Consider the following 26,857-nt stretch of genomic DNA (forward strand, 5'->3'; position numbering starts at 1 on the left):
AGTAATCCCTTCAGGAGCCATCCCCAGCCTCCCTCCTGGGGGAGAGAGAGAGAAGTGGGGGACATGGCAGAGGGAGTGAGAGAATCTCAAGCAAGCTCCATACCCAGTCAGAGGCTGAGCTCCATCTCATGACCCTGAGATCACAACCTGAGTGATAATCAAGAGTCAGACGCTTAACTGAGCCATCCAGGTTCCTCCTGGCACAATTGTTATAATCACCAGCAAGGGCAGAGTGGCAGCAAGGGAGAGCACTCTGACCCTCAGCAGATCAGGGAGATGGTTAAAAGAATACAGTGCCCCAGGCAGCAGACAAGAATCCTGCCCAGTGCATATGATCAAAATAAATCAAGGGAGTGCACAAACAGGGAGTGTATGAGCAAGCCCAATAGGAACAGGCTCTCAGTATGAGCTTGAGAACAATACTCCAATAATGAGTCATGATTCTTTACTCAAATTTTAAGTCTGAGCCAGTTTTGGGATCTCAAAACCAGTGACAGCAAAAAAGGCAGATCCCCAGGAGGAAAAACGGAAACTTCATAATGGTGCACACTGTAATGGTTCCCCCAGTCCTTTCCCAGAGGGTTCTTTACAATTTCTGTGGCTAATTGTATATTGGGAAAATGAGAACATAAAAAAAAATTTCTCAGTGGAATGGTCTTAAGTCGAAGATGAGAAAAAGAATTTACCTACCTTCTATCAAGCTTTGCACTAAAGACATTTGCAACACTATAAAGCAGTGCCATTTTTGTATATTTTTTGCTTGGGAAAATATAACTTTTTTTGAAAAAATATTTATACTAAGAGGTAAGAGATGTATTACTTTTAATGAATTAATAAATTTTTTCTCTTTAATTTTTTCACTGGTAAATACCAATAGATATAGCCCACCTAAACAAGTTGCTAGAGTCTTCAGTTTTTTAAGAGTTTTTTAGGGGTCTTGAGACCAAAAGTTTTAAGAATTGCTGCAACAGGCAATGCCCCAAGCCAAACCACCTGTGTAAACTTGGGGCAAGTTTCACAGTCTTTCTGCTTGTTTCCTCATGTGTAAACTTAGGAGTTAGTACTATGTATGTAAAGCAATTAGAACGTCAGGAGCATTCAATGAAATATAATGAAATATACAAAATATATGAAATATAATCAATAAAATTGATGGAAACAGTGATGGAAGGTGGAGGAAAGGGGAGAAGATTGAATAAAATAATTTAGACGATGGGAATGATAGATCTGATTAGGAAAATATACGAGGATTGAAAGGCAATTTTGAGAGCCTTGTGGAGGTTTGTAACTTCCGTATTTGGAGTAAAATCATGGTTGTGTAAATTTTGTGTAAAAATGTTTCCCCTTAACAACACTAAGTTATGTGTGAAAAGGAAAAGGCAAGCTGTTGAATTAACAGAACTGGGAATGTTCCAGTTGGTTTGCTAAGAAAGAAAATAAGGCAAATTGTGATTGGTAAGATGAACTGTGTTTGATAAACTGGGGGAAAAGAGGAGGGAAGAAAACAGATAATCACTAGAGAGCAAATAGAAGAGTTAAGAGATTTGAAATCTTCATCGGAAGGGAAAATTGAGAGAACTGGTAAAGTAGGACGTTAGATAGTTTGAATTTTGGATTTCAGTGGTTAAGTAGATGACAAAACCTGGCATGTGGTCATGAGAGAGAATGTCTGTAGTGTAGTGGAGGTGATGACTAGTGGAGTTGAAATCAAGAACCCAAAAGAATGAATGGGTTTGGATGTTAGTGTGATTCTGGGTGATAGCAGAAGTTGGAAGTCAGGTTCCAAAGTTTTCCACCAATAAGGAGAGGGTAAAAAATAGCAATAACGAAGGAAAAAAAGTGGTATGGCTATAAAGAAAGGAAGAATAATTATCTGAGTGAGGTACAGGGGAACAAGAGGACTGACCATACCTTCTAACCAAGAGATGAAGTGTGCAAAAATGAGCACCTTTCACTTCATAGAGGTTTAAAGCAAGTCGTCTTTGTAAGGGAGAGGATGTTAGGTTTCAGTTAAGGACAAGGCAGAACACACACTAGAGACCCTTAATGTGGGAAAATTTGTTCACAAAAGAATGGAGTTCACAGTTTGCACAGTAAATATGAAAAGTAGGTTATGAGGCACAAAAGATGTAGGTAACAGAAAGTTCCAAAGAATTAGGCAACAATTTTCTATTTCAGTCAGTCGGTGCATGTGAATTCATTTCCCTCTTCCTTTAGATTTCTCCTTTTCTGAAAAAATAAAATTTCCTGGGCTTTCCCGTGCCCTGTCTTCCTCTTCCTTCTTTCCTGTTTATTCAGGTAGCCTCTTCCTGCTGGGTCAAATCCCCCATCCAGGAGTGGGAGCCCCGCCCCCCGCGGGAGTGGGCGGGACCAGGGCGGAGCAAATAGAAGTGGGCGGGTCCTTTCCTGTCGACGCGCCGGCGTAAAGACGCTACTGACGCAAGAGGACATCCGGTCCGGCTCCTAGTGTCGGTAATTGGCTCTGTCTATCCTCCTTCGGTTTTAGTAGCTTCTTCCTTGGAATCGCGGCCCGCAAGTTGGAGTTGCTGCTGCCGCGGGCTGGTCTCACGCTGTTCCCTGCCCCTCTGCCCCCGGAGTGAGCCCGGCCTCCCCGCAAGGGTGAGCGAGGTCGGCCCGGAGCGCGCGTGAGGGAGGGCGTCCCGCGGGCGGGTGGTGGTTGTCAGTTCGCCGAACCGCGTGGCACCTCCGCCGTCACCTCTGGACGCCCCCATCACCCCGCTGGGTCCTCCAGAGCTGCGCTGACCCTGTGCCTTCTTCCTCATTAGGTGACACAGGTCACCTCTTAAATCGAAGCGTTATTAGGGAAGGGCTTAAACCTGTATCAGACGAGAAAAAGAATTACTCTTTTAACTTTCCAAAAACAAATTGGAGAAAAAAAAAAAATCGAGGCTCAGCCTGAGCCTTTTCACCCCTGGGGACGCAAAAATCCCCACGGGAATGATCACCCCGTGATTGTTTTCCAAGTTCCTTTGGCAGGGGACTACACATTTTTTTTTTTTTTCACCCTGTAGATTTTTGAAATTTTAAATACTGAAAGGGTGATCTCGTGGGCGTGGAGTTACTTGGCTGACCACCTGCTAAACTTCCTGGCCTGATTGGTCCATATTTTTAAGTCTCCTCTTCCCACCACTTGGCTTTTACTCGGACATTTTAACGTTGAGAGTAGACACCCAACTAGGAAAACTTAGATGAGCAAGCTGGTGCACGACTTTACCCTATTGTAATAGGGCCTTTTAAATGAGAAATGTGGAAAAAAAAAAAAAGAGAGAAATGTGTATTCAAAGTGTGATTTCTTAGAAATCTCTCCATGTATCATGGACTTGTTTTGGTTTCTTTGAAGAGAATGTTTGTGCCTTCAGGGAGATTGTGTCATAGTCACCAGTGAAACTTAATCCTGTCCTTGGAAGTTTAGAATTTGTAGATCTTGAACAAGGCCTAGATGTATAATTCTGTATTTTTTAGGAATTTCTACAGTTGATTTTTGAGAATCAATCTTAGAAAATACTTAAAAAACATGTATTTTGAAGACTATGAAGAAACTTGAGATTCATATTTTGAAGCAAGTACATAGACCCATCTATTCGTGTGTCTCTTCATTTACTGATCTCTTAATATGTGCCAGGCAGGGCGTGGGGATAAACATTGTCAAGAAAGACAGGGCTGAAATCCTCAGGGAACTTGTAGTGTGGATTGGATTGGATGAATGGTCAAATAAAAATGTGTTATTTAGTACAAAATCATATTTTTCTAAATGTGGTAGTAGTTCTTTCAACTAAGTAAGGAAATATGAAAGCCAGTTTGAAAGACCTTATTTATATAGGACTTTACATACATACTCATTTATAATACATACTCCTGAACATAAATAGAACTCTGTTAAAATTATATGCTCAGTTACATGTAGAGAGAGGGACAGCTTCCAGAGTCAAAGCAACTATAATACCTTTAATATCTTTTTAGAGAGGTTTGGCTTTGTATTTAATGTTGTCATTTAACTTGACTTGTTACATGATTTGTTGAGTTATTACACATGAGAAATAAGACTTGTTACACTTCTAATCTTATGAACTTGAATGTGTGATATAAACTGATATAAAAATGATACAAACTGAGTAAATAATACAGTTTTAAATATTTCTTATTAATGTTATATGCTTACGTTTTTAAAATGTAGTAATTTTTATTTATTTATTTATTTTAAAGATTTACTTATCCAGGAGCAAGCAAGTGTGGGAGTATGAGGAGGGGGAGGGGCAGAGGGAGAGAGAATCCTCAAGCCGACTCCCTGCTGATAGTAGCACCCTAGGGTGGAATGGGAGAGGTTGGGGACTTGATCTCAGTAGCCAGCCACCTCACCTAGGCAATATGCAGAGTAATTTTTAAAGAAAACTTAACATGAGAGAAACTTTTTCTTTTTTCTTGGTGGGAAAAGAAAAATTTGGCTTCTAGGATATTAATTTTCTTGATGTGTACATTCTTTAGAATTGTAGTGCAAATAAGTGCCTTATTTTAAAAATCATCTATTTTATTTGGGATAATGTATATTTGATATTTCATAAAGGCTTAAAATGTGCTTACCAGTCAAAGTGCTAGGTTTGAGTTTAAAATTTAATGAGTAAAAACACTTCATTCTGCTATTTCTTAGTTTATTTAAAATAGCAAATGCAACCTGGCAATTACATCTTCTCTGTTCTCTTGTGTAGAAAGAGGGGTAAAATGCCTAAAAAAAAGACTGGTGCGAGGAAGAAGGCAGAGAACCGCCGGGAACGGGAAAAACAGCTCAGAGCATCGAGAAGCACCATAGATTTAGCTAAACATCCATGCAATGCATCAATGGTAACAGCTTTTTTGGATACCTGTTGGTGGTTGAAAAACTCTATAATACTTATCTGAAAAATGCTTGAATAAAATTTTAGTGAATACAGTGTTGCCGCATATATCTTATTGAATTTTGAATCTGTGTTAGAGGCATGCCCGTTTTCAGTAATACTGAGTAGCAGTGATTTTGTTTGATTTTATGTTATTTATAAACCTAGCATATTACCTTGGCTGCTGTTAGTGACGAATAGATATGAAACAAGAATGCATACTAGGGATTGTGTGATGATTTCCAACTTCTCTAACCTCATATGCATATTTTGTCCTATTAGTTGGAGCCTTTTCATTAGTTCTTTTAGCAGTTCTTAACTCATTTGATTTCTTTTCTAAACTTTTCACTTTTCTTGACATCTCTTTTGGCTAACTGTTCTATTATCTTCTTTGCTATGCTCAGTGTGTTAGTCCTGATCATTTCTGGGCTTGTTTGGTCAAAGTATAAAAAAGTAAGATTATCATGTGATTATAACCCTTTCCTTTTCTTTTTTCTTTTTTCTTTTTTTTGGTCCATGTTTCTCTGACTTGTCCCATATTTCCCTATTTCCAGTCCTCTCTACTTTTTCCGTTCCTGCTACTCTTTCTTCTCCTTTTGTTTCATCTAAGGATCATATGAAATGCTTAAGATTTTAATCCCTGAATGTTTCTTTTGCATCTACTTTGTGCCAGGTAGTATTTTAGGCACTGTGGGTTATACAGTCCTTGTTTTGACAAGTTCATAGATCACTCATTTTGTGTATTATTATTTTTTTCTAAGTTACAAATCCAACTTAAGTAACGTTAGGAAGAAATAGAGTTTATTAACTAATATGTTGTTGGGCAGGGCAAGGATGTAACTGGGGCTCAGGGACGCCTAGAACATGAACAACCTTGTAGTTCCATCTTTTGCTTGTTGTTTCTTTTTCCTTATTAGTTCCATTTTCTCAGATTGTCTTACCCCATTGGTTTGGGTTTTAGGTAGTGGTAGCTTGTGTGTCTCATCTCCCAGAGTGTTGTCAGAGAGGGAAAGAACTGTTAGATTGGACTTGGTTAGGTGCCCATCCCAGGGCTAACGTTTATGACTGGCATTCGGGGTGGGAGGGACCAGGTTTACATAACACAGATAGGACAGGTGGTAGAGACTCCCTTCAGGGTCATTTCTAGAGATGACTAGAGAGGGATCTGAGACAGACAAAAGAATTGACTCACGTGTAAATACGTAAATACGCCTAGAGTTTGGTAAGTGTTGTAATAAATGTACAATTAAGACAGAGACATTTGTGTAAAACAAGGATAAACTTGAGTGCATGTGCATGGCTGGGGTACAGTTCATAGAGGAGGTAGGTTCATCATCAGAACTTTCAACAGGGAAAGAGGGTAAAGATAGACTTTTCAAGGAAAAGTATTAGAATAGTAAGGCCTGGAAAAAGCACAAGACCTATTTCATGAATGGCTGACAAATAGTGACTTGAATCTAAAGAGAATAGGCCACCAAGGTTTGAAAGTGGTTAGGGACCAGACTGTTGAAAACTTTTAGTACCATGTTTTAAGATTCTAGATTTTCTGCGAGCTTCATCATACTGTGTTCTCTACTATTTCTTGTGTTTATTCTGTAATATTTGTCTGATTAAAAAGCAACAGCAACAACAAAACACAACAAAAAACCAAACCATTGCTGTATTTATATAGCCTATTTGGAAATGCCACTCCTTTCTTTGGTGTTACTAAAGAAAGTATATCCAGGAACATACCTTTGTTAGTAAAGTATGTATATATGCTTGTGTATGTGGATGAAGTTGGAGGCTTTGGCAAAATGTTACTCAAATTTTAACATGAAAAATGGTATTCTTTATAATGAAAGTAAATTTGCATTTTCAACCAGTAGAAAATTGTTATGTTTTTATATTTTACAGGAGTGTGACAAGTGTCAGAGGTAAATATTTATTTCTTTTTCTATCTGTATGTAATAATATAGATCCTCTAACCTTTTATCTGATATTGACTATATTTTAAAATTTTATTTCATATGACAAGGCGGCAGAAGAATAGAGCGTTTTGCTATTTTTGCAATTCTGTACAGAAGTTACCAATTTGTGCACAGTGTGGTAAGTATATGATAACTGAGGACTTAAGCCTTTTCTTTTATCAACCATTAGTTTTGCAGTTGATCAGTTTGAACGTGTGGGTTTATCAGTTTTTATAATACTGTTAGACCTTATCATTAATGAAACAACAAATTGTTATTTGGTGAATCAAGCCTTGATTTTGTGTCTTTGATGTAAGGTTGAAAAATAATTATGGTACAGTTTGGATGTAGGTCCTACAATGTTGTAAACATTAAAAGATCAGATTTCTGACTAATAACATTTGGTCACTTGAATTTTTAATTATACTAACTTTGTCTTGATAATCTGTTTGTATACTTTTCTAAGTTTTGATATTGCCCACAGTATCTTAGACCACTGAGAATAAATTTATTCCACATTTACTGGTGCCAGTTTTTTTCTGTTTGACTCTTACCATATTATTCTTGAGTTTCTTCATATGTTTTCCCAAGTGATTGCAGTCGAGTTCCTAAGCTACATATTCAGCTCCCAGGTATTCATTCGGAGTAAATGATTATTCAAAGTAAACTAAATGGTAAAACGAAATGGTAGTTCATAGAATAACAAGATTGGTGTTTCCCAAATAGCCTTCCACAGAATACTTGTGCTTTTAATAGATAATTCTTTCTTGGCTTATCGTTTCTTGTCTTGTCTTTTCCCTTTTCTTTTCTTTCCTTTTCTTTTCTTTCCTATCCCTTTCCTTTCCTTTCCTTTTTGAGAGAGAGAGAGAGACAGAGGGAGGGGCAAAGGGAGAAGGAGAGAGAGAATCCCAAGTATGCTGCACACCCAGTTCAGAACCTGATGCAGGGCTCGATCTTGGAACTGTGAGATCAGGGCATGAGCTGAAATCAAGTCATACACTTAACCAACTGAGTCATGCAGGTGCCCTTAATAGGTTTTTCTTTAAAGAAGACATACATTTGAGAAATGCTGCTTAGCTCATCCCTGCCTTTCTATCTGGGAGATTTCTGTTGCATACTTGTATGTTAAAGGTTCTGAAGACCTCCAGTAAAGAAACCTAATTAGTTTTGTTCACACCAGATTTACTCCCCAAACTTTTATTTGAACAAATACTCCCTTTGGTTATAGGATGATAGTCTCAAGGGGAACACAATTTGGGATATACGCACATGTGTTTATGTATAATAACATCACAGAAAATTTAGTGGAGTTTAGGACTATATCCCTGAATATTTCTAGTGTAGCTCAAGTTTCCAAAGGGGCCATCTTTTGGGGTGTATCAGCTCAGGTCTTGCTCTCAGGGTCATGAGTTCAAGCCTGGCATTAAGCAGGCCCAGTGTGGAGCCTACTTAAAAAACAAAAAACTGGCCTAGAGAGACTACTTGACTGACAGTTTTTATATCCTTATTTTATAAAAGACGAATATAGAATGAGAAAATAGAGGGGCTCCTGGGTGGCTCAGTCAGTTAAGTGTCTGGTGACTTGCAGCTCAGGTCATGATCTAGGGTCCTGTGATCCAGCCCTACCTTGGGCTCCCTGCGGAGGGGGAAGGTGGTTTGCTTGTCCTTCTCCCTTTGCCCCTCCCTCAGCTTGTGTGCTCCCGTGCACGTGCTCTCTCTCTCTCAAATAAATAAGTGAAATCTTAGAAAAGAAAAAGAATGAGAAAATAGATTATGGAGATGAGTTCTTGCTGGGAGCATCCCATATTTTCATTGTTATCTGGGCTTGAATTATATAGTGCTGTGTACATGGATTTATTTCCTACTTACTGATTCTTATACTTAGACGTGGAACAGTTGGGTAGCTGCTGTCTGTCATTTCCAGTCTCTCTTCCCATTTCCTGTTGTCCTAGCTTCGTTCCTCACATAGTCAAGATAATGGAAAATTGTGCATCTTCTGTGTGTTTCGTGTTCTACTTTGCAGAGTCTGAGATGGGTGATTAATATGTCACCATTAATTTTGACATAGTATATGATGAATGAATTTCCTGATAGTGTTTTGTGTTGGTAATTTGCTGCTAGCTCAGAGCTTTTGTGGCTATAGTCTGATTTTTAGCTCTGTCACTGTATTCCTGATTTTTTCCTGCTCATTTTGGCGCTATTTCAAAATTTTTTTGGAAGAATGTTCATTTGGGGATTATATTTGTAAATTTTTACATATGGATAAACTTAAAAAATGAATTAGGTAAGTTGCATAATCATGGTTTGGTTTGGTTTGAGATGTTCTGTGGAAAGAAATAAACAATAATTTTAAACCAGGCTGTTTTTATTGTGAGTTACAAACTGTGAAATTCATTTTAAAGCATAGCTTTTTAAAATCTGTATTAATTCATCTGAAAATTCACAAGATTTTAAACTGCTTTAATGATTGTTAGGTTACAAACTATTAACTTGGGGTTTCTGATCTGAGTACAAATAATTAGCATATAATTTTATGTGTAATACATTTTTATAGATATACTTATAAATTTCTACTTTTAAAAGATTAGGGTAGATCTCAGTTACATTGATTTTTTTTTTTTTAAAGTAACATGAGCAGTAAACTGATTTCTATCCATTTTCAAGTTACTTCTATAAGAATTGAGGCTAGATAAAAAGTGGCATTAGTGAGTACTTACATGTACTACTCTGCAAGAGTGATAATGCAAATTTGTGTCTTTACTAGGGAAAACAAAATGCATGATGAAGTCTTCAGACTGTGTCATAAAGCATGCTGGTGTGTACAGTACTGGCCTTGCTATGGTGGTAAGTTTCTTGTCTTCATCTCTTAGACAAGCAGGTTTCTAAGGATAAGAAAAGCCGGTCTGAGCAATGATTATTTTTTCTAAATAGTACTATTTTGTCCTTGATTCAGTCAATCTGGAATTTTCTGGTTTATTTATGGCATATTCTTTGAATGATTTGCCTATATTATCCACTTAATTTTGATTGCTTCCTTTTCTTATTGGAAAATGGACAAGAAATGGAAACTTATTTAAAGTTGACTTAAACAAAGATTCATTTGTCAGTGGTACTTTTCGAAGTTATCTTAACCAGACCTCATAGACTGTCATTTACTGTACTAAAAGCCCTGCTTAAGCAAGGTTCAAGCTTTTTCTCCTTTTTTGTTTTTTAAGATTTTATTTATTTATTTATTTGATAGCGATATCAAGAGAGGGAACACAAGCAGGGGGTGTGGGAGAGGGAGAAGTAGGCTTCCTGCTGAGCAGGGAGCCCATTGTAGGGCTCCATCCAGGAACCCCTGGGATCATGACCTGAGTCAAAGGAAGACGCTTAACGACTGAGCCATGCAGGTGCCCCAAGGTTCAAGCTTTTGGTTTAAAAGCATCCTAGTTTCAAAAGAACCCTACTATTAGTGGGTTTTTTCTATAGCTTTACATTTCAAAAAAGAATACATATTTAATGTAGACTTAAACATAATTTCCTCATTACATGTAGAATTTTCTAAGGAAATTCATTGTTTTAAATACAGAAATACCTCAGAGATACTGTGTATTGGTTCCAGACAGTTGCAATAAAGCAGATATTGCAATAGAATAAGTCAAAATTAATTTTTCAGTTTCCCAGTGCATATAAAGGTTATGTTTACAGTATTTACTATACTGCAGTCTACTTAATGTATAATAGCATTAATCTAAAGAAACATTTTAAATGCCTTAATTAAAAAATATTGCAATAAAATGCTAACCATCATCTGATCTTTCAGTGAGTCGTAATCTTTTGCTGGTGGTGAGTCTTCCCTCGATGTTATTGGCCACTGATCAGGGTGATGGTTACTAAAGGTTGGGGTGGCTGTTGCAGTTTCTTAAAAAATAACAATTTCTCCATAGCATGCAATGCTGTTTGATAGCATTTTAGCCATAGGAAAACTTTTTTCAAAATTGGAAGTTAATCCTCTCAAACCCTGTTGGTGCTTTATAAACCAAGTTTATATAACAGACTCAATCCTAGATTGTCATTTCAGTAGTCTTCACAGTGTCTTTTCCAGGATTAGATTCCATCTCAAGAAATCACTTTTTTTGTTCATTTGTAAGAAGCAACTCCTCATCTGTTCTGTCATGAAATTGCAGCAATCCAGTCCTGTCTTCAGGCTCCACTTTTTATTCTCTTGGTATTTCCACCACATCTGCAGTTACTTTCTCTACTGAAATCTCGAACCCCTTAAAGTTATCCATGACAGTTGGAATCAGTTCTTCCTAACTGCTGTTAATGTTGATATTTTGATCTGTTACCTGAATCAGTAATGTTCTTAAAGGCATCTAGGATCCTGAATCCTTTCCAGGTTTTCAATTTACTTTGCCCAGGTCCATTAGATGAATCACTATCTCTGGCAGCTGTAACCTTATGAAATATATTTCTAAATAAAAAGACTTGAAAGTCAGAAGGACTTTTGATCCAGGGATTGCAGAATGGATGTTGTGTTAGCAGACATGAAAACAACATCGATTTCATTGTACCTCCCCATCAGAGCTCTTGAGTACCAGCTGCATTGCCAGTGAAATATTTTGAAAGGAATACTTTTTCTGAGCAGTAAGTCTCACCAGTGGGCTTAAAACGCATTCAGGAACTGTGTTGTAAATAGATGTGCTGTCACCCAGGCTTTCTTGTTCCATTTATTGAGCACAGAGAGAGTAGATTTAGCATAATTCTTAGGGGCCCCAGCATTTTTCAGAGTAAGTTAGCATTAGCTTCAACAATGACCAGCTCCTAACAGGAGAGTCAGCCTGTCCTTTGAAGCTTTGAAGCCAGGCACTGACTTCTCTCTAGATATGAAAGTCCTAGATAGCATCTTCAAATTTCAGGCTATTTTGTCAACATTTAAAATCTGTGGCTTAGTGTAAGCACCTGCGTTAGTGATCTTAGCTGGGTCTTCTGGATTATTTGCTGTAGCTTCTGTGGTAGCACTTGTTGCTTCACTTTGCATTTTGATGTTATAGAGATGGCTTCTTTCCGCAAGCCTCATGAACTAACCTCCTAGCTCAAACTTTTCTTCTGGAGCTACTTCACCTCCCACAGTCCTCCTAGAATTGAAGAGAGTTAGGGCCTTGCTCTGGATTAGGCTTTTGCTTATTAGAGTGTTGTGGCTGATTGATCTTCTATCCAGATCACTCAGACTTTCTCATATCAGCAATAAGTCTGTTTTGTCTTTTTATCATTCATGTGTTCATTGGAGTAGCACTGTTAGTTTTCTTCAAGAGCTTTTTTTTTTTACATTCACAGCTTCACTGAGTATGACATGAGAGGCTTACTTTTGGCCTGTCTCAGCTTTCAACCTGCCTTCCTCATGAAGCTTAATCATTTCTAGCTTCAGATTTTTTTTCCTTTTTGTTTTTTAAATTTCATTTATTTATTTGACAGAGAGAGAGAGATCACAAGTAGGCAGAGAGAGAGGGGGAAAGAAAGCAGGCTCCCCGCTGAGCAGAGTCCGATGCCAGGCTTGATCTCAGGACTCCGAGATCATGACCTGATCTGAAGGCAGAGGCTCAACCCACTGAGCCACCCAGGTGCTCCTTAGCTTTAGATTTAAAAGTGAGAAACAGTGCCTGGGTGGCTCAGTTGGTTAAAGCCTCTGCCTTCAGCTCAGGTCATGATCCCAGGGTCCTGGGATTGAGTCCCACATCAGGCTCTCTGCTCAGCAGGGAGCCTGCTTCCCTCTCTCCCTCTCTCTGCCTGCCTCTCTGCCTACTCGTGATCTCTGTCTGTCAAATGAAGAATCTTTAAAAAAAATAAATAAAAGTGAGAAACATATGACTCTTTCACTTGAACACTTAGAGGCTATTGTAGGGTTTTAATTGGCTTAATGTCAGTGTTGTTGTGTCTCAGGGAATAGGGAGGCCCAAGGAGAGGAAGAGAGGTGGGCGAACAGCTGGTCAGTGGAACAGTCACAATACATATAACATTTACCGATTAAGTTTGCTATCTTACATGGGCACAGTTTGTGGTGTTCCAAAGCAATTACAATACTAATATCAAAGATCATTGATCACAGATCACCATAACAAATATAATAATAATAAAAAAGTTCCAAATATTGTGAGAATTACTGAAATGTGATACAGAGACATGAAGTGAGCAAATGCTATTGGAAAAATGTCCCTGATGGTGCAGGGTAGCCACATACCTTCAATGTATAAAAAATACATAGCAGGGCGCCTGGGTGGCTCAGTGGCTTAGGCTGCTACCTTTGACTCAGGTCATGATCTCAGGGTCCTGGGATCGAGTCCTGCATCGGGCTCTCTGCTCAGCAGGGAGCCTGCTTCCTCCTCTCTCTCTCTGCCTGCCTCTCTGCCTACTTATGATCTCTCTCTGTCAAATAAATAAATAAAATCTTTAAAAAAAAAATACACTAGCTGTGAAGAGCAGTAAAATGGAGCGCAAGAAAATGAGGTATGCTGTAATAAAAAAAAAATGCGTGATGCATTTTGATCTCTTTTTCACTAACAAATAGCTCTTAAACCAATTTTACTGTATTCTGTTGTGTGGCTTGTTTATTTAAAAAAAAAAAAAAAACATACTTATTTGAGAGAGGAGGGGGTGCAGAGGGAGAGAGAAACCCAAGTGGACTTCACACTGAGTAAGGAGTCCAATGCAGGGCCATTTCTCATGACCCCAAGATCACAACCGGAGCCAAAACCAAGAGTTGGATGCTTAAATGACTGCGACACCCTGGCGCCCCCCTGTTGTGTGATTTTTATGCTCGGGTCCAAATTTCATTCCATGAGAAAAGTAGTAGTACTTCTATGTCAAGCAGATATTTTATTTATAGCAACTTCCCAAGAACATTATTTTCCATCATGAAGCACACCTTTATATGATCTTATATGGCAGAGGCTCAACCCACTGAGCCACCCATGGATATCTTACAGAAGCAAGAAACTAGACTTACTCATCAGTATCTTGTGAATTTCTCTTCATTTTTAAATATAGGATTGTCAGTATTATCTTTATTCATAAATCAATGTAATCTTCCTTGGTAGCTTGCTTATGTCCAGATTTATCAAATGCTTTTTAAAAAATTCACTAAGTTGTGAATTGAATTGAATGTGAATGATGTCTCATATAAAACATTTCAGTAGACCCAGATATCATTAGCTGTAAATTCTAGAAAAGTGATTTCCTGGAAATCTTCTCTTTGTCTGTCAAAATTCCCTCTCTCTTCCCTCTTTTATACCCTGCTTTGCCCTGGGAACCTGACCTGTGTGTAAGGACTGGTCAGTGTCTTTCTTACCTTCTGGCTTCCCTTTGGGTTCAGCCAGTGGAGGCCCTGGTAGGACACCTGTAGTTGGGAGGACAGTACAGTCTGGGTGTTATTCTTCAAGCTCTCTCGACACCGTTATCCTTGTTTGGCCATGGATTGGCCATGGTTTCTCTCTATATGGCCAGGTAATCTTCTCCACTCTGCTCTCTTTCAAGGTTCTGGTAACTCCCTCCTCTCCCCTTGTTTCAGGCTCAGGGGTTGTCTGGATCATCCCTTATGTTTTTTTCTAAGCCCTTCTCTTGTCCTTTGTAAATCATCTCTTGTAAACTCTCCTGGATTACTCAGTTTAGTGTGTCATCTTTTTGTGTCTTGGAATCTGGATGTTCCAGGAGATGTATTTGAGGGTTTACTCTCCACAGTGATAATCCATTTTTATAGTTCAAAAAGCATCCTTCCTATTTGTTCTTTACTACTGTTACAGAGAATCTTGAATACTAGAACATTGAGTTGAAATTCAGAACACTGGTTTAAATCCCAGCTCCGCTGAAATGTAGCTCTGGGATTTGGACTTAAGACTTGGGCCCCTATTTGTCACCTATAAAGGAAAGACCATCTAGTCCTATTTTCTTGTTTTCTTTTTCCTTTTTTTTTTTAAGATTTTATTTATTTGTCAGAGAGAGAGAGAGAGTGAGCGAGCGCACACAAGTAGGGGGAATGGCAGGCAGAGGGAGAAGCAGGCTGCCTGATGCGGGACTCCATCCCAGGACCCTGGGATCATGATCTGAGCCGAAGGCAGATAGATGCTTAACCGTCTGAGCCACCCAGGCATCCCTAGTTCCATTTTCTTAATATTCTTTCTAGCAGTTAATATTCTATAGATGTCATTGTGTTATCTTGATGTAGAATTGGAGTCTTATCCTATTTAATTCTCTTTCTCTCTCTCTCTTTTTTTTTAAAGGTTTTATTTATTTGAAAGAGAGAATGAGAGAGATCATGAGAGGGAGGAAGGTCAGAGGGAGAAGCAGACTCTCTCCCTGCTGATCCTGGACTCCAGGATCATGACCTTAGCTGAAGATAGTTGCTTAACCAACTGAGCCATCCAAATTCCCTAATTCTGTCTAATTATTTTTTTTCCACAAAGAAATGTAATGATTCAAAGCATAAGTAGCCTTAACAGAAAAGAGGTGTTGACAGAAGTTTAATATTTTTTCTCAGTTATTCTAAAAAAGCTATGTGAATTATTTTATAAATTGATTCAGGAAGGAATTTTCTTAAATGAAAAATACTTATTTTTTTAGAAAATGGAATATATATTTATTATAAATCACAGTATCACACAGGTGCACAACATAATGATTTGATGTTTGTTTATATTGCAAAATGATCGCCACAGTAAGTCTAGTTAACATCTATCAGCTCACATGGTTATAATTTTTTTCTGGTGATGAGAACTTTTAAGATCAACTGTCTTAGCAACTTTCAAAGAAATAAAGTATTATTGACTGCAGTCACTATGCTGTACACTACATCCCCATAACTTATTTAATATGTGACTGCAAGTTTGTACCTTTTTTTTTATTATTATGTTCAGTTAGAAGTTAAGAAATATTTCTAATTGAAAAAATTCAGTTTATTTACTATAATTGTGATAGATAAGAATGCTTAAATGTGGACTGTGGACACCATTCGAATTAGAATTCAGTTAGAAGGCAACACTTTTAGCTCTGTGACTTACTTTAATGATTAGTGTTAGGGCTAAATGTATAGTTCCCCCTCCTTGCTTCTTATTCTTTTGATTTATAGCCAAGTTTTTTATATTGTAAATAGCTGTTGGAGAAGTAGTTTGATTTTCAGAGAACCCTCTTTAATTTTGGTTTAAGCAAAATTTTTTCTTTAATGAAGCCACCCACTATCACTAAGGGTTGATAAATTGCTAAATGCATACAATTTTGATGGTTGCCATTGGCTAAACAATGGTTGCAGCCAGGCATGTGACAAAGATTAATTTTTTGTGTTCCTTGGTTACAGGGTGCAATATGTGACTTCTGTGAAGCTTGGGTTTGCCACGGTAGGAAATGTCTCAGCACACATGCCTGTGCCTGTCCTCTTACTGATGCTGAGTGTGTGGAGTGTGAGCGAGGTGTCTGGGACCACGGTGAGTGATTACATACAAGCAATGAACTTTACTGTAAGTAAAGGTTGACTTTGAAACATTCTGGATGCTCTTTTTATATGAGTAGCCAGGGGATTGTGGGAGTCCACTTTTTTATGGTTCAATTTGGCAGTTTTCATTGTAGCCTTTACCAGAGCAAAAACTACTGTGTCATTTTGGTGTAATTCTGAAGTAAATTGTTTGACTTCTTTAAATTGGTATTTATGGCTTCTTTAAATTGAAATTTATCATGTTTCACTTGTGGGTTTTTTTTTTTAATCCAACAGGAGGCAGAATATTCAGTTGTTCTTTCTGTCATAACTTTCTCTGTGAAGATGATCAGTTTGAACATCAAGCCAGCTGCCAGGTTTTAGAGGCGGAAACATTCAAATGTAAGTTTTTATAAATTAGATGTCCTTTATACCCAGGATTCTTAATAGTATTAAGTGTTAGACTCAAAAAAGAATCTAGTTTTTCATGCAGCCTCTTGTGGACTATAGTTCAACTTAATATCTATTTTCTGTTTCTAAAAAAAATTCAGAACCAATAAATAAATAAATAAATAAAATTCAGAACCACATACTTTTATTTTTTTCAATAGGGATGCCACTGGCATTTTGGTTGGGTCAGTTCTTTGTTACATGGGATTGATCAGGCACTATAGAGCTTGTAGCCTTCCTGGTCCTGAGTACTAAATACCATTTTCACTTCCCAAGTTATTATAACCCCTCCTACCTCTATCTGCCTCCACCAGCACCCCCCCCCCCCCGCCCCCTGCCATTTCCAAATGTCTTGAAGTAAGTGGTATGTGATACTACCCCTAGTTTGTTCCTGCCAGTTGGTTCCAGTGGTTTTTAGACAAGAGTATGCATCAGAAACGTCTGTGGAGGTTTTTTTTTTAATTTAGGCACCCCTGCCTCATCCCTGGTGATTCTCTGTTTGAAGTCTATGATAGGTACAGGCATATGTATTTTACCCACACACATAATTGTCATGTATCTTCCAGTTTGAGAACCAGTGTTACTGATTGGATATTATCAATGGGATTATCTTTACAGATAGATTACATTTTATTTCTGCATTATTTTTGATTCTCAAAGCTCAAGATTCAGAATCAAAACATTACTTAAATTCTGCTTCCTGGTTATGTGATTTTGGGCAAACCACCAAATCTTTCTAAAGCTGAGTTTCCTTATATATTAAAGGAAGATGCTAATTTCTTTTTCAAAGAGTTAATTAAAATGCAAATCCACATAAAGTGTTATTATGGTACTTTTACTTAGAAAGCCCTTATTAAACAGTAGATATTATTATAGGAAAGGCTGAAGTTTCCCAGACACTCACTTCCTTGAATTTGGTTTTTGTTTTGATATGAAATGCTAATCTCTATATTCTCCTATAAAGTTGATAGTTTATCAATTTATACATGTATATATAAATGCGTATGTATGTAATTCTTACAGTATTCCTATTGAAGCTCTTAAAGGTTAAAGAACATCTCAAATAGCATTTTTGAGCCATTCTTAGGCTTCTGCAAAATGTGTAATATAAAAATTGAATTACTTTATTTGGGACTTGAAGAGCTTTGAGTATTTTGTATCATGTGGCCCCAAAGACAGGCAGCTGTGAGTGATAAGGCTATAATTTTATCAGGAAGTTTTAGTGATTCAGTAAAAGACAAAGGAAAAATAAACAGTTGGCAAGATTAAGATACATCTGTCATTATGTCTTTGATATCTGATATTAAGGTCATGCTCATTGCAGGTTCCCAGGTGTCTTTGGTTTACTGTAACTTATCTTTACCTTTTTTCTTCATTGCTTTATTTTTTTATTGCCATTCTTTCTTTGCCAGTTGCCATTCACTGCTTGTTTTTTTCTGAAATATTTTCCTAACCATATCCATAGGCCCCAAAGATATAGCTTATTTCCACCCCCTTACTTGGTCATATCTCATTTATAGGATTGACCTTACTTAGGAATTGGGTGATATAGAAATTCTTTGAAATCCTTATTTACCTGCAATATCAGTGGGAAGGATGTTTTAAGAAAAAAACAGAACAATGGTGTTGACTCTGCCTGTATTGTTTTTTTAAAATAATTAAAATGGCTCCAGGACTTCTGATATAAAATGGCTTGTCATCAGCAGGCTTTGATGCATCCCAGCCTGCTCTCTTTTAAAATAATCTGAAGATATAGAAATAGATTTAAAATGGAAACCATTCCCCAGTTTAAAACTAGGAAACTCAAACCATTTTAGAATCTGAGTGAAATGCATGTCCAGGATTGTAACTCCTGGGGAGAGAAAGAACTGGGCAGTGAACTGGAGTGCCTGTGTGTTGGCTTGAGGTAATTAGGGAAAGAAGAATGGCAGGGCCATGTTCTATCTTTGTTTGAGTTCCCAGAAGTAGAGATGAGGTAAGATAGACAACAACAAATTTCTTGGGCTCATGTCCTTGTGGCATGTCAAAAGCCTTAAGTAGTGGGGTTAGGAAAAGTTTCAGTATCAGAAATGCCTGGGGCTCCTTGGTGGCTCAGTTGGTTAAGTGCCTTTGGCTCGGGTCATATCCCAGGGTTCAGGGTTGAGCCTCAGGTCAGGCCTCTGCTCACTGGGGAGCCTGCTTCTCCCTCTTCCTCTGCCTGCTGCTCTGCTTACTTGTATGCTTGCTTTCTCTCTCTCTCTCTGTGTCAAATAAATCTTAAAAGAAAAAAAAAATGCCTGGTGTACAGTGAGAGATTGGGTTGGGAGCTTTGTACTTTTAATATGTGTTCTAGCTATGTATTTGGAAGAGATATATAACATTTTGGTTAAATATATCCTTTTTTTAGAAAATTTTTTTAACTGAATGAAGAAGGAACCAAAAATTCCCTATCTTCAGGTGGAAATGATTGAGATTTCAGATTTTCGTCCCTACAGACTGAATGAACTAATACGGTTATTATTGGAGTAATTTGTTATATGTATGTAATATAGTTAGCCCTCGGACAGTATGAAGGTTAGGAGCACCAACTGTCTGTGCAATTGACAACCTGCATATTAACTTCTGACCTTCCAAAAACTTAAGTCCTAATAGCCTACTGTTGGCCAGAAGCCTTACTGATAACATAAATAGTTGATTAACATATATTTTGTATGTATTATGTAATATATTCTTAGGCTAAAGTAACTAGAGAAAGTAAAATGTTACTAAAGAAATAATAAGGTAGAGAAGATACATTTAAAGCACTGCACTGTCTTTATTGAAAAACATCTACATATAAGCAGACGTGCACAGTTCAAACCCATGTTCAAGGGTCAACTATAGTAAGCACTCAGTTTTTTATTTTTAATTTTTTTGTTATTTTAACTTCTATTTTATTAACTTTTTATTTTTAACTTTTTCTTTTAAACTTTTTCTAACTTTTTAAATTTTTAACTTTTATTATTAACACATAGGACAAATAATACATATCCAACTGAATTATTGGCATTACTGTGGAAGAAAGCGGGATACTTGGGGAGAAGCAATGATAATACACAAAATTGAGAGCATCATTCCTGAGTTTAAAAAAAATACTTGCTTGTGCACATTAAAAAGGCTACCCATGAACCAGGGAAAATTAAGTAAGAGAATTCCCAAATTAGGAACATCTGGTCAGATATTTACATTACAAAGACAGGCTTCCTTTTATTTGTTTTTCTCTTTAGTTTTTCAAGACCTCTAAATGAATTTTATATTTGGACTTTATTAGGTAAGGCTTAGTTTATCGTCTCCTTCTGTATCTCTGGTACTTATTTTTTCTTCCATTTCTGACACAGTCAATATGAGCCAGACATTCTGGCTTTTCTAATATATTTGCACTTAAGTTTAGGTTTTTCCTCAGTAATTATAGGTAATGACCAAAATTAACATGGTTTACTGACTAAAATAGAAATAAAATATTTTGGGATTTTTCCCATCTTTTCCTGCCCACTTGAACATTATTTTCTCTTCATAGCCACCCTTTCTATCTGAAGTATTCTATTTCCTTATCAGAAGTTATGCAGAAAATGGTAATGTGTCATCAGGAGATTATATATTAATAGAGAAAATTATTTTTTTTAAGATTTATTTTTTAAAGATTTTTACTTACTTAGAGCAGGATCAAGGGGTGGGGCAAAGGGAGAAGCAGCTTCCTGCTGAGCAGGGAGCTTGATGTGAGGCTTCCATCCCAAGACCCCCAGATCATGACCTGAGCCAAAGGCAGAGGCTTAACCGACTGAATTACTCAGATGCCCCTCTTTTTAAGATTTAAGCATTATTTGATAAAGGGAAGAATTTCAGCCAGTGTCGGGGAAAAAAGGATGTCTCACCGTTTCATTCTTTTAAATATAATTAATGAAGTTTGCCATCTCCTAGATTGGAGAAATGGAAGGAGGTTGGAGAATAATTAGTGCCATACTAGTGAAATAATGCTGTGTGTGTGCACTTTGTTTCTTTCCTTCTGGCTGGGGATTCCATCTCATTTTGTATGTCCTCTGGGTTATATTTTGAGGCAAAAAAAAAAAATGTTAATAATTGAGCTAAGTACATCAAGTATAAATCTGTGGAAAATATTGTTTTTGTTCCAAGGTTGAATCTGGACATTATGTATTTTTGCCCATAGGTGTTTCATGCAATCGACTTGGTCAGCATTCCTGTCTTCGTTGTAAGGTATACTTGTCTGTTATTTTTAGATTTTTGTTTTTAATCCCAGTACTCTTCGACCTTGGATTATTTATAGCTATAATTAATCTAACAAGGGTCTTTCAACATTATGTAGTTTACTTCTTTTATTTTGAAGATTGTGAAATTGAATTGAGAAAGCTGAGTGACTTTCCTAAGGTCATCCAGTTGGCTTATCTTAGAGTAGACACTAATGCACATGTCTCCTGAATCTTGGCTCAGTGTTTTTACACCTTATGTTTATGGAGAATATTTTGACCAAAGTGTTGAGAATGTATTTTAACTAACATCAAAATTCACTTGCTTATAGGAGAGTTTGAGTGAAAAGAAGATTTCCATAATGGTCTATTTCCTTAGATTTTGTCTCCAGCATTTCTGTTTGTCAAGGATCACTAAACGGGCAGCCCATTCACTTCCTGTTAGAAACATTTCTCTGGTTCTTCTGGTCCTAACCCTATCTTTCCTTTCTCTCTCAAATCTACCCCAGTTTCACCAAATGACTTTCAGGTGTTATCTATGCTATTTCTTCTGCCTTAGATCCATCCCTCTTCCAGTTTTGCTTACCTTACCCCACTGTATATCCTTGTTCTCCTTCAGCTCTCAGCCAACACATCATGTTTTCCAGGAAGCCCTTCCTGAGTCCCATATCCGGTTTAGTGCCCCTCCACTGCACTTCCCTTGCAGTGAGCAGTGTCTTGCAATTACCTTTCCACTTGTCTGTGTCCGCAGTTAGGTTATATATCTGTGAGGGTGGATAGGCTATTCACCATTATGTCATCAGGGGCTTTGTGAATGCACATGTATTTATGAATGGATCAATGTGTCTACGCTGTCATTCCCCTGTGTATAATTTCTGCTTTATGTTAGGTCACAGTGCAGAGAGTTCTGGCAAAGACCATTTCCCTTAAGAAATTTAAATCAGGAGTGTGACCAGTCCCAACAAAAGTCTTAATCTCTACCCTCACAAAACTGCCTTTAAGTTTTCTGGAAATATTGAATGATAATTTTGTATATTTTTTGAATTATTTATTTACTTGCTTATTTTTACTTATCTTTTATAGGCTTGTTTCTGTGATGATCATACAAGGAGCAAAGTGTTTAAGCAAGAAAAAGGTAAACAGCCTCCCTGCCCCAAATGTGGACACGAAACTCAGGAAACTAAAGATCTCAGCATGTCAAGTAAGGCTCTTCTTAAAATACCAGTGGAGTGATTTTGCTTTCTTGCTTAGACAAGATTTATCTCTTTTTTTTCTCTTTCTATTTTTGTTTTTGCCTCTTCTTCATATTTGAAAAGATGAATGTGTTCTCTTAAGCAAATGGAATTTTATAGCCTTGGAAAATTTGTGGGTGAAGTTTCTCAATTTAACTTAAGAAATACACCATCATTCACTTTGATGTTTGGCATTTGACTCAGTTAATGACATAGTGAATACTGAAATTTAAGACCAAAAAGTGATTTTTTTTTGCCTTTGCTGAGGCTTCCTTGTTGAATAATTGAGTAGCTATAAATCTTTAATATTCGAGTGCTGGTAATCTTCAGTGCTTGGAAGTTGAAATTCATTCTAAAGCTTTTTGTAGGTGTGTAGTATTTGAGCAGTGGTGCTTATTATGTAATATATCACTACTATAGGAAATTGTTTTGTGGTTTTTATATAACTTTTCTATGAAGGAGTAAGACAACTACAAACATATTTGTAGTCATACAATTTACAGTTTTGTTAAAGAGAATTTGACTCTTTACCAAACATAGCAGAGTGGAACCATAATCTGAAAATACTTTTGTTTAATCAAAGTTGTAGTACATTTTAGTACAATGAGGTGAGACTGATGATTTTGCTGATTTTTTGAACTGAACTATATTGCCACTTAGGCAGAAGAAATAAAGGGCTTTGTCTTGTTGGATGCCAGAATTATAGAGTGGTTCTCTTAAGAAAAGTGTAATGATATGAGATCAACAGTTCTGTGATTTGAAAATAAAATTTTAATACATCAAATGAAGAGCATTTTAGTTTTTAACGTGCCTTATTTGAATTGTTTGGAGAGTGCTGCTGTTTTGTTTTCCAGCTTTTTCTAGATTTAGTGAAATGATGCTGTTGTCTTTATTATATGTTATATATGGTATGTATATAGGCTCTGAGTAGGCTAGAACTGATGGTTTTACTAAGGTCTCCTTTTTTTCCGGTTAAGTATTAAGTGAGGAAATTAGGAAAATGGGAGTAAGAAGCAGCCAGTCAGTTTCATATAATTTTGTATATTGTAGAAGAAAGTGAAGATGTAAAGAATCAAAACAAAGTGCCATCCATGTACATGTCTGTCTCTTACAGCACGGTCCCTGAAATTTGGCAGGCAGACTGGGGGCGAAGAGGGAGATGGAGCTTCTGGTTATGATGCCTATTGGAAGAATCTTTCTTCTGATAAGTATGCTGATAGCAGCTACCATGATGAAGACGAAGATGAAGAGGAAGCAGAGGATGATGAAGAGGAAGAAGATGAAGTCGGAAAGGATTCAGATGCCGAGTCGTCAGATTTATTTACTAATTTGAATTTAGGAAGGACCTATGCCAGTGGCTATGCTCACTACGAGGAACAGGACCACTAGGAGAGCTGCTTGCCCATGGGTGACTGTGTCCGAGATGAGCCAGAATCTGTGTGCTTAATGAATTGGGTGTGGATGTTCAGAAGTACTGTCACTTAGCCTTGTGCAAAAGACTAGTTATGCACTCCCTGGGGCAAGGAGTGGGGCATAGCGTTTTTATAGGAGCTGATAATCAGGCTTATAGTATAAGAAAAAACGAGTTCCAAGTGTAAGATGTTTATTGATTCCAAGCAATTGAAGCATCATGAATTGGAGTTTTACTGATTTCAGTAATCAGTAGGTTATGCCAATTAGATACATACCCAGGATAAAAGAATAGAATGGTAATATATTTGATTGAAATTAGATTGCTGTTTTTATTAAAAAAAACACCGCTTATATTCTTTCTTTCTGATTTTGTAAGATGGTAATGGGTAAAATGAATTATTGTATTTTTCCTTGTAGGTCCCCAGGATGAGAATCAGATGTTAAATGCTGAATTTTCATTAAATATCCATGTTATCTTAAGTAGTCATGATATGTATGTTTTAACAATTACTCATTCATTTTTTTCTTCACAGTGTGTGTCCTGAGCAGTACCTGTTATTAATGCCTAAATGTATAGACAAAGGTGACTGAATAGTTAGTTTGCAGAGACGTAGAGACAGAGACAGTATTATTACACAGATGCATTTATGCATTTGTCTTTGAATAAATCTAGTATTTCACTTCTATACTTTGGATATTTAATTTCTTATTTTCAAGTTTTAAACTTATTTTGGAAATTTCCAATATTTTTGTATAAACTGCTTCATTTCTCCTCTACTGTGCAAAATAGGTAGCAGAGATTAATGATGCAGTAGATGCAGAGTTATGTGGCCAGACCCCATCACTAGTGGTAGGTAGAGAACGGGCAGTTGCGGCACAAGTTTCAGTTGTACACCTTGTGCTGGTGGTGGTTTGGGGTGCTGTGCTGGAGAGATATGTGTTAGTGCACTGGATGGCATTTGAGAAGGATGGAGAAAATTGTAGCTGTGAGGATAAAAGGGGTGGATGGCTATTGCTAGGCCATTCTTACTCTATAGAAGCATAATGAACAGCTGAACTGCTGAGGGCAATAACAGGCTCCGGGAAACCAGGTGTGGCCTCTGGATGCACGGGAACTAGTTTTCATGACTTGCAGCAGAATGGCTGAGAAAGCTGAGGCCCAAGCACAGGACTTAGTAGTCTGGATGGTAGATGTCAAAGACATTTGCCAATTAAGGCAGATCTGTTACGCAGGAGTCAAGGCACTTTTTGGGAAAACCCAGGACCCTGACAAGTGAGGTAGAGGCATCTGAATGGATACTGCTTACTCTGCAAACTCCTGAACTTTCTGAACCTGCAGTTGTAGCCCATCCCTCTCTGGTAAGGGCAAATACCCCTGCCCTGCCTCCAAGATGGGTGACAGTACATAATCTCTCCAGGCAACAGGTGCCTCCTTTAGGACTTGTCCTACCTCCAGGCTACTAGGTCTTGAATTAGGATTAAAAAACTGTAATTCGGGTTAAGGAAAACTAAGCTGGAGAGGTGCTGGGCCTGCAGAGAAGAACAGAGTCTACCCCAAAGGAGCTGCAAGAATTGGCCAGCAAGGACTGGGAGGAGCTAGAGGAGTACATGAGACAGGAATTAGGGTGAAGATCAAGAGTCAGATCATAAACTAGGGGAGAATTTAATAGCACCCACATTGGGTCCTTAGGTTGGTAGATAAGAGCTATCTTAATAGGATTTAACACCCTGGTTGGGCTCCTGGGAGATGGTATGTACTTGCTACCAGGATGGCTTCTAGAAGCATGGAAAAAGCAATGGTTAATTCTGAGCAGGGTTGAAGTGTGACCATATTATTGTGACAGAGTGTGGAAGAAAGGATTAAAAGTTGAAGGAAGTGGATATGCTGGAATGGATTATCTTTGGTTGGATAATCTACAGACGATTATGTTACATAGGAGTAGGCCCACCAGACAAACCATCTAACAAAGCCATAAAGACATGTAATGATGAGAAAGGCACAAGGGCCGCTAAGTAATTGAGTAGTAACTGTAGGCTTCTGGTGACAATAGAAACAAACTATTATAAAGTTTAGCTTGCTGATGGTTATGGGTGGTAAGAACCTCAACACAGTGTCTGAGTGGCAGTGCCTAATTGCCAAAAGTCAGGGGATCACAATTACCATTATGACTATGAAGGTGAGAATGGCTAGCTATTAGGGGAGGGGGATCTGACCTGCAGAGAGTTAGGGAGAAGGTTAATAAAAGAGACCATCTTAGGGGCAAAATTAACTGGGTAGTAAGTAAGAGGACTACTCAGTTTATACCATTAGACAACATGAAGGATGGATAACATGGAGGCTAAAGGAAAGTCATCCAATAAAAATCTGTCATCCATGGCTCAGTTGGTCAGCACAATGCCTGGTGAGCCTTCTGGGTTCTGGAGGCAGCAGATATTTCACATCTAAGGATAGTGTTCTGATCGATTTACCAGATGATGCAACAGGCTGCCTGTTTTGAGTAGGGTCCACTGCAGGGAAGAGCTCTGTACCAAGTCTAGATCACTGTGGCAACAGCCCTGCTTTCTGGGTCTAGGGTAGATGCTACTGTATTGGAGATCACCATGGGGAAAAGGTGTCTTGTGGCATATGTGGCAAGCTGCAGTAGGAGAATCAAAATGCTGCTTCCCTGGGGTTCTAAAGGAAGTTCATGTCATCTGTATTTACAGACTTAGACACCTCCTGGGCTTCAACTTAGCAAAGTGGGTGTAGTTACACCACAGCAAAATGTCACTGTCAGCAATAGATGAATACATTCTTGCTTTATGAGGCAGGTCAGACCAGCCATTCTAGAAAGACCTGCATGGCCTCGTCCAACATCATCAGTACCGAGGGCTGATGGAGTGTTCAGTTTATTGAGATGAGACACCACCTAACATTATGTCGGGTCGGGGTATCATCTTTAAAGAAAAGGAGGGGCAGGAATAGGCTTTGTAACCATGGGATCCAAGGGTATCACATATCCTGCTCCCCAGAAACTTCTTCCCTGAAGATATGTTGTCATGGTGTGCTGAAGACACTGAGGCAGCAGCTCTGAGGCAATACTCTGCAAGGATTTTATATCATCCGTCAAGTCGCAGATTGTCACTGAATCAAAGACACTTCTATTCCATTATGTTCCCAATAGATGATCCATGTGTGATGGGTTGGATAGAGTACCCTTTTTGGCTTTTTATATAAAGAAACCAGGAGGTGTGAGAAGAGATCAGCTTGCGCAGAGATGAGGGA

At 37.9% G+C, this 26,857-nt stretch overlaps 1 protein-coding gene across 5 annotated transcripts in view; it reads left to right on the forward strand.

The window, feature by feature from the left end:
• Window positions 1–24,278, forward strand: part of ZNF330 (zinc finger protein 330) — a 41,095-nt gene extending 16,817 nt beyond the window's left edge. For 2 of the 5 annotated variants that reach the window (XM_004768459.3, XM_004768460.3), the window contains 9 exons: window positions 4,725–4,857; window positions 6,786–6,805; window positions 6,907–6,977; window positions 9,603–9,682; window positions 16,164–16,290; window positions 16,575–16,679; window positions 20,911–20,957; window positions 22,031–22,148; window positions 23,294–24,278. In XM_004768459.3, the coding sequence (XP_004768516.1) occupies window positions 4,738–4,857; window positions 6,786–6,805; window positions 6,907–6,977; window positions 9,603–9,682; window positions 16,164–16,290; window positions 16,575–16,679; window positions 20,911–20,957; window positions 22,031–22,148; window positions 23,294–23,568 (963 nt within the window). In that variant the 5' untranslated portion in view covers window positions 4,725–4,737 and the 3' untranslated portion in view covers window positions 23,569–24,278. Of the gene's footprint in view, window positions 1–2,372; window positions 2,620–4,724; window positions 4,858–6,785; window positions 6,806–6,906; window positions 6,978–9,602; window positions 9,683–16,163; window positions 16,291–16,574; window positions 16,680–20,910; window positions 20,958–22,030; window positions 22,149–23,293 lie in introns of those variants that run through there. The other 3 variants (XM_045071638.1, XM_013064522.2, XM_045071750.1) reach the window with 3 other exon arrangements.
• Window positions 24,279–26,857: the final 2,579 nt, after the last annotated feature.

Source organism: Mustela putorius, unplaced genomic scaffold (assembly GCF_011764305.1).
Source record: "Mustela putorius furo isolate JIRA1106 unplaced genomic scaffold, ASM1176430v1.1 tig00000083_pilon_pilon_pilon, whole genome shotgun sequence".
NCBI classification, from domain to species: Eukaryota; Metazoa; Chordata; class Mammalia; order Carnivora; family Mustelidae; genus Mustela; species Mustela putorius.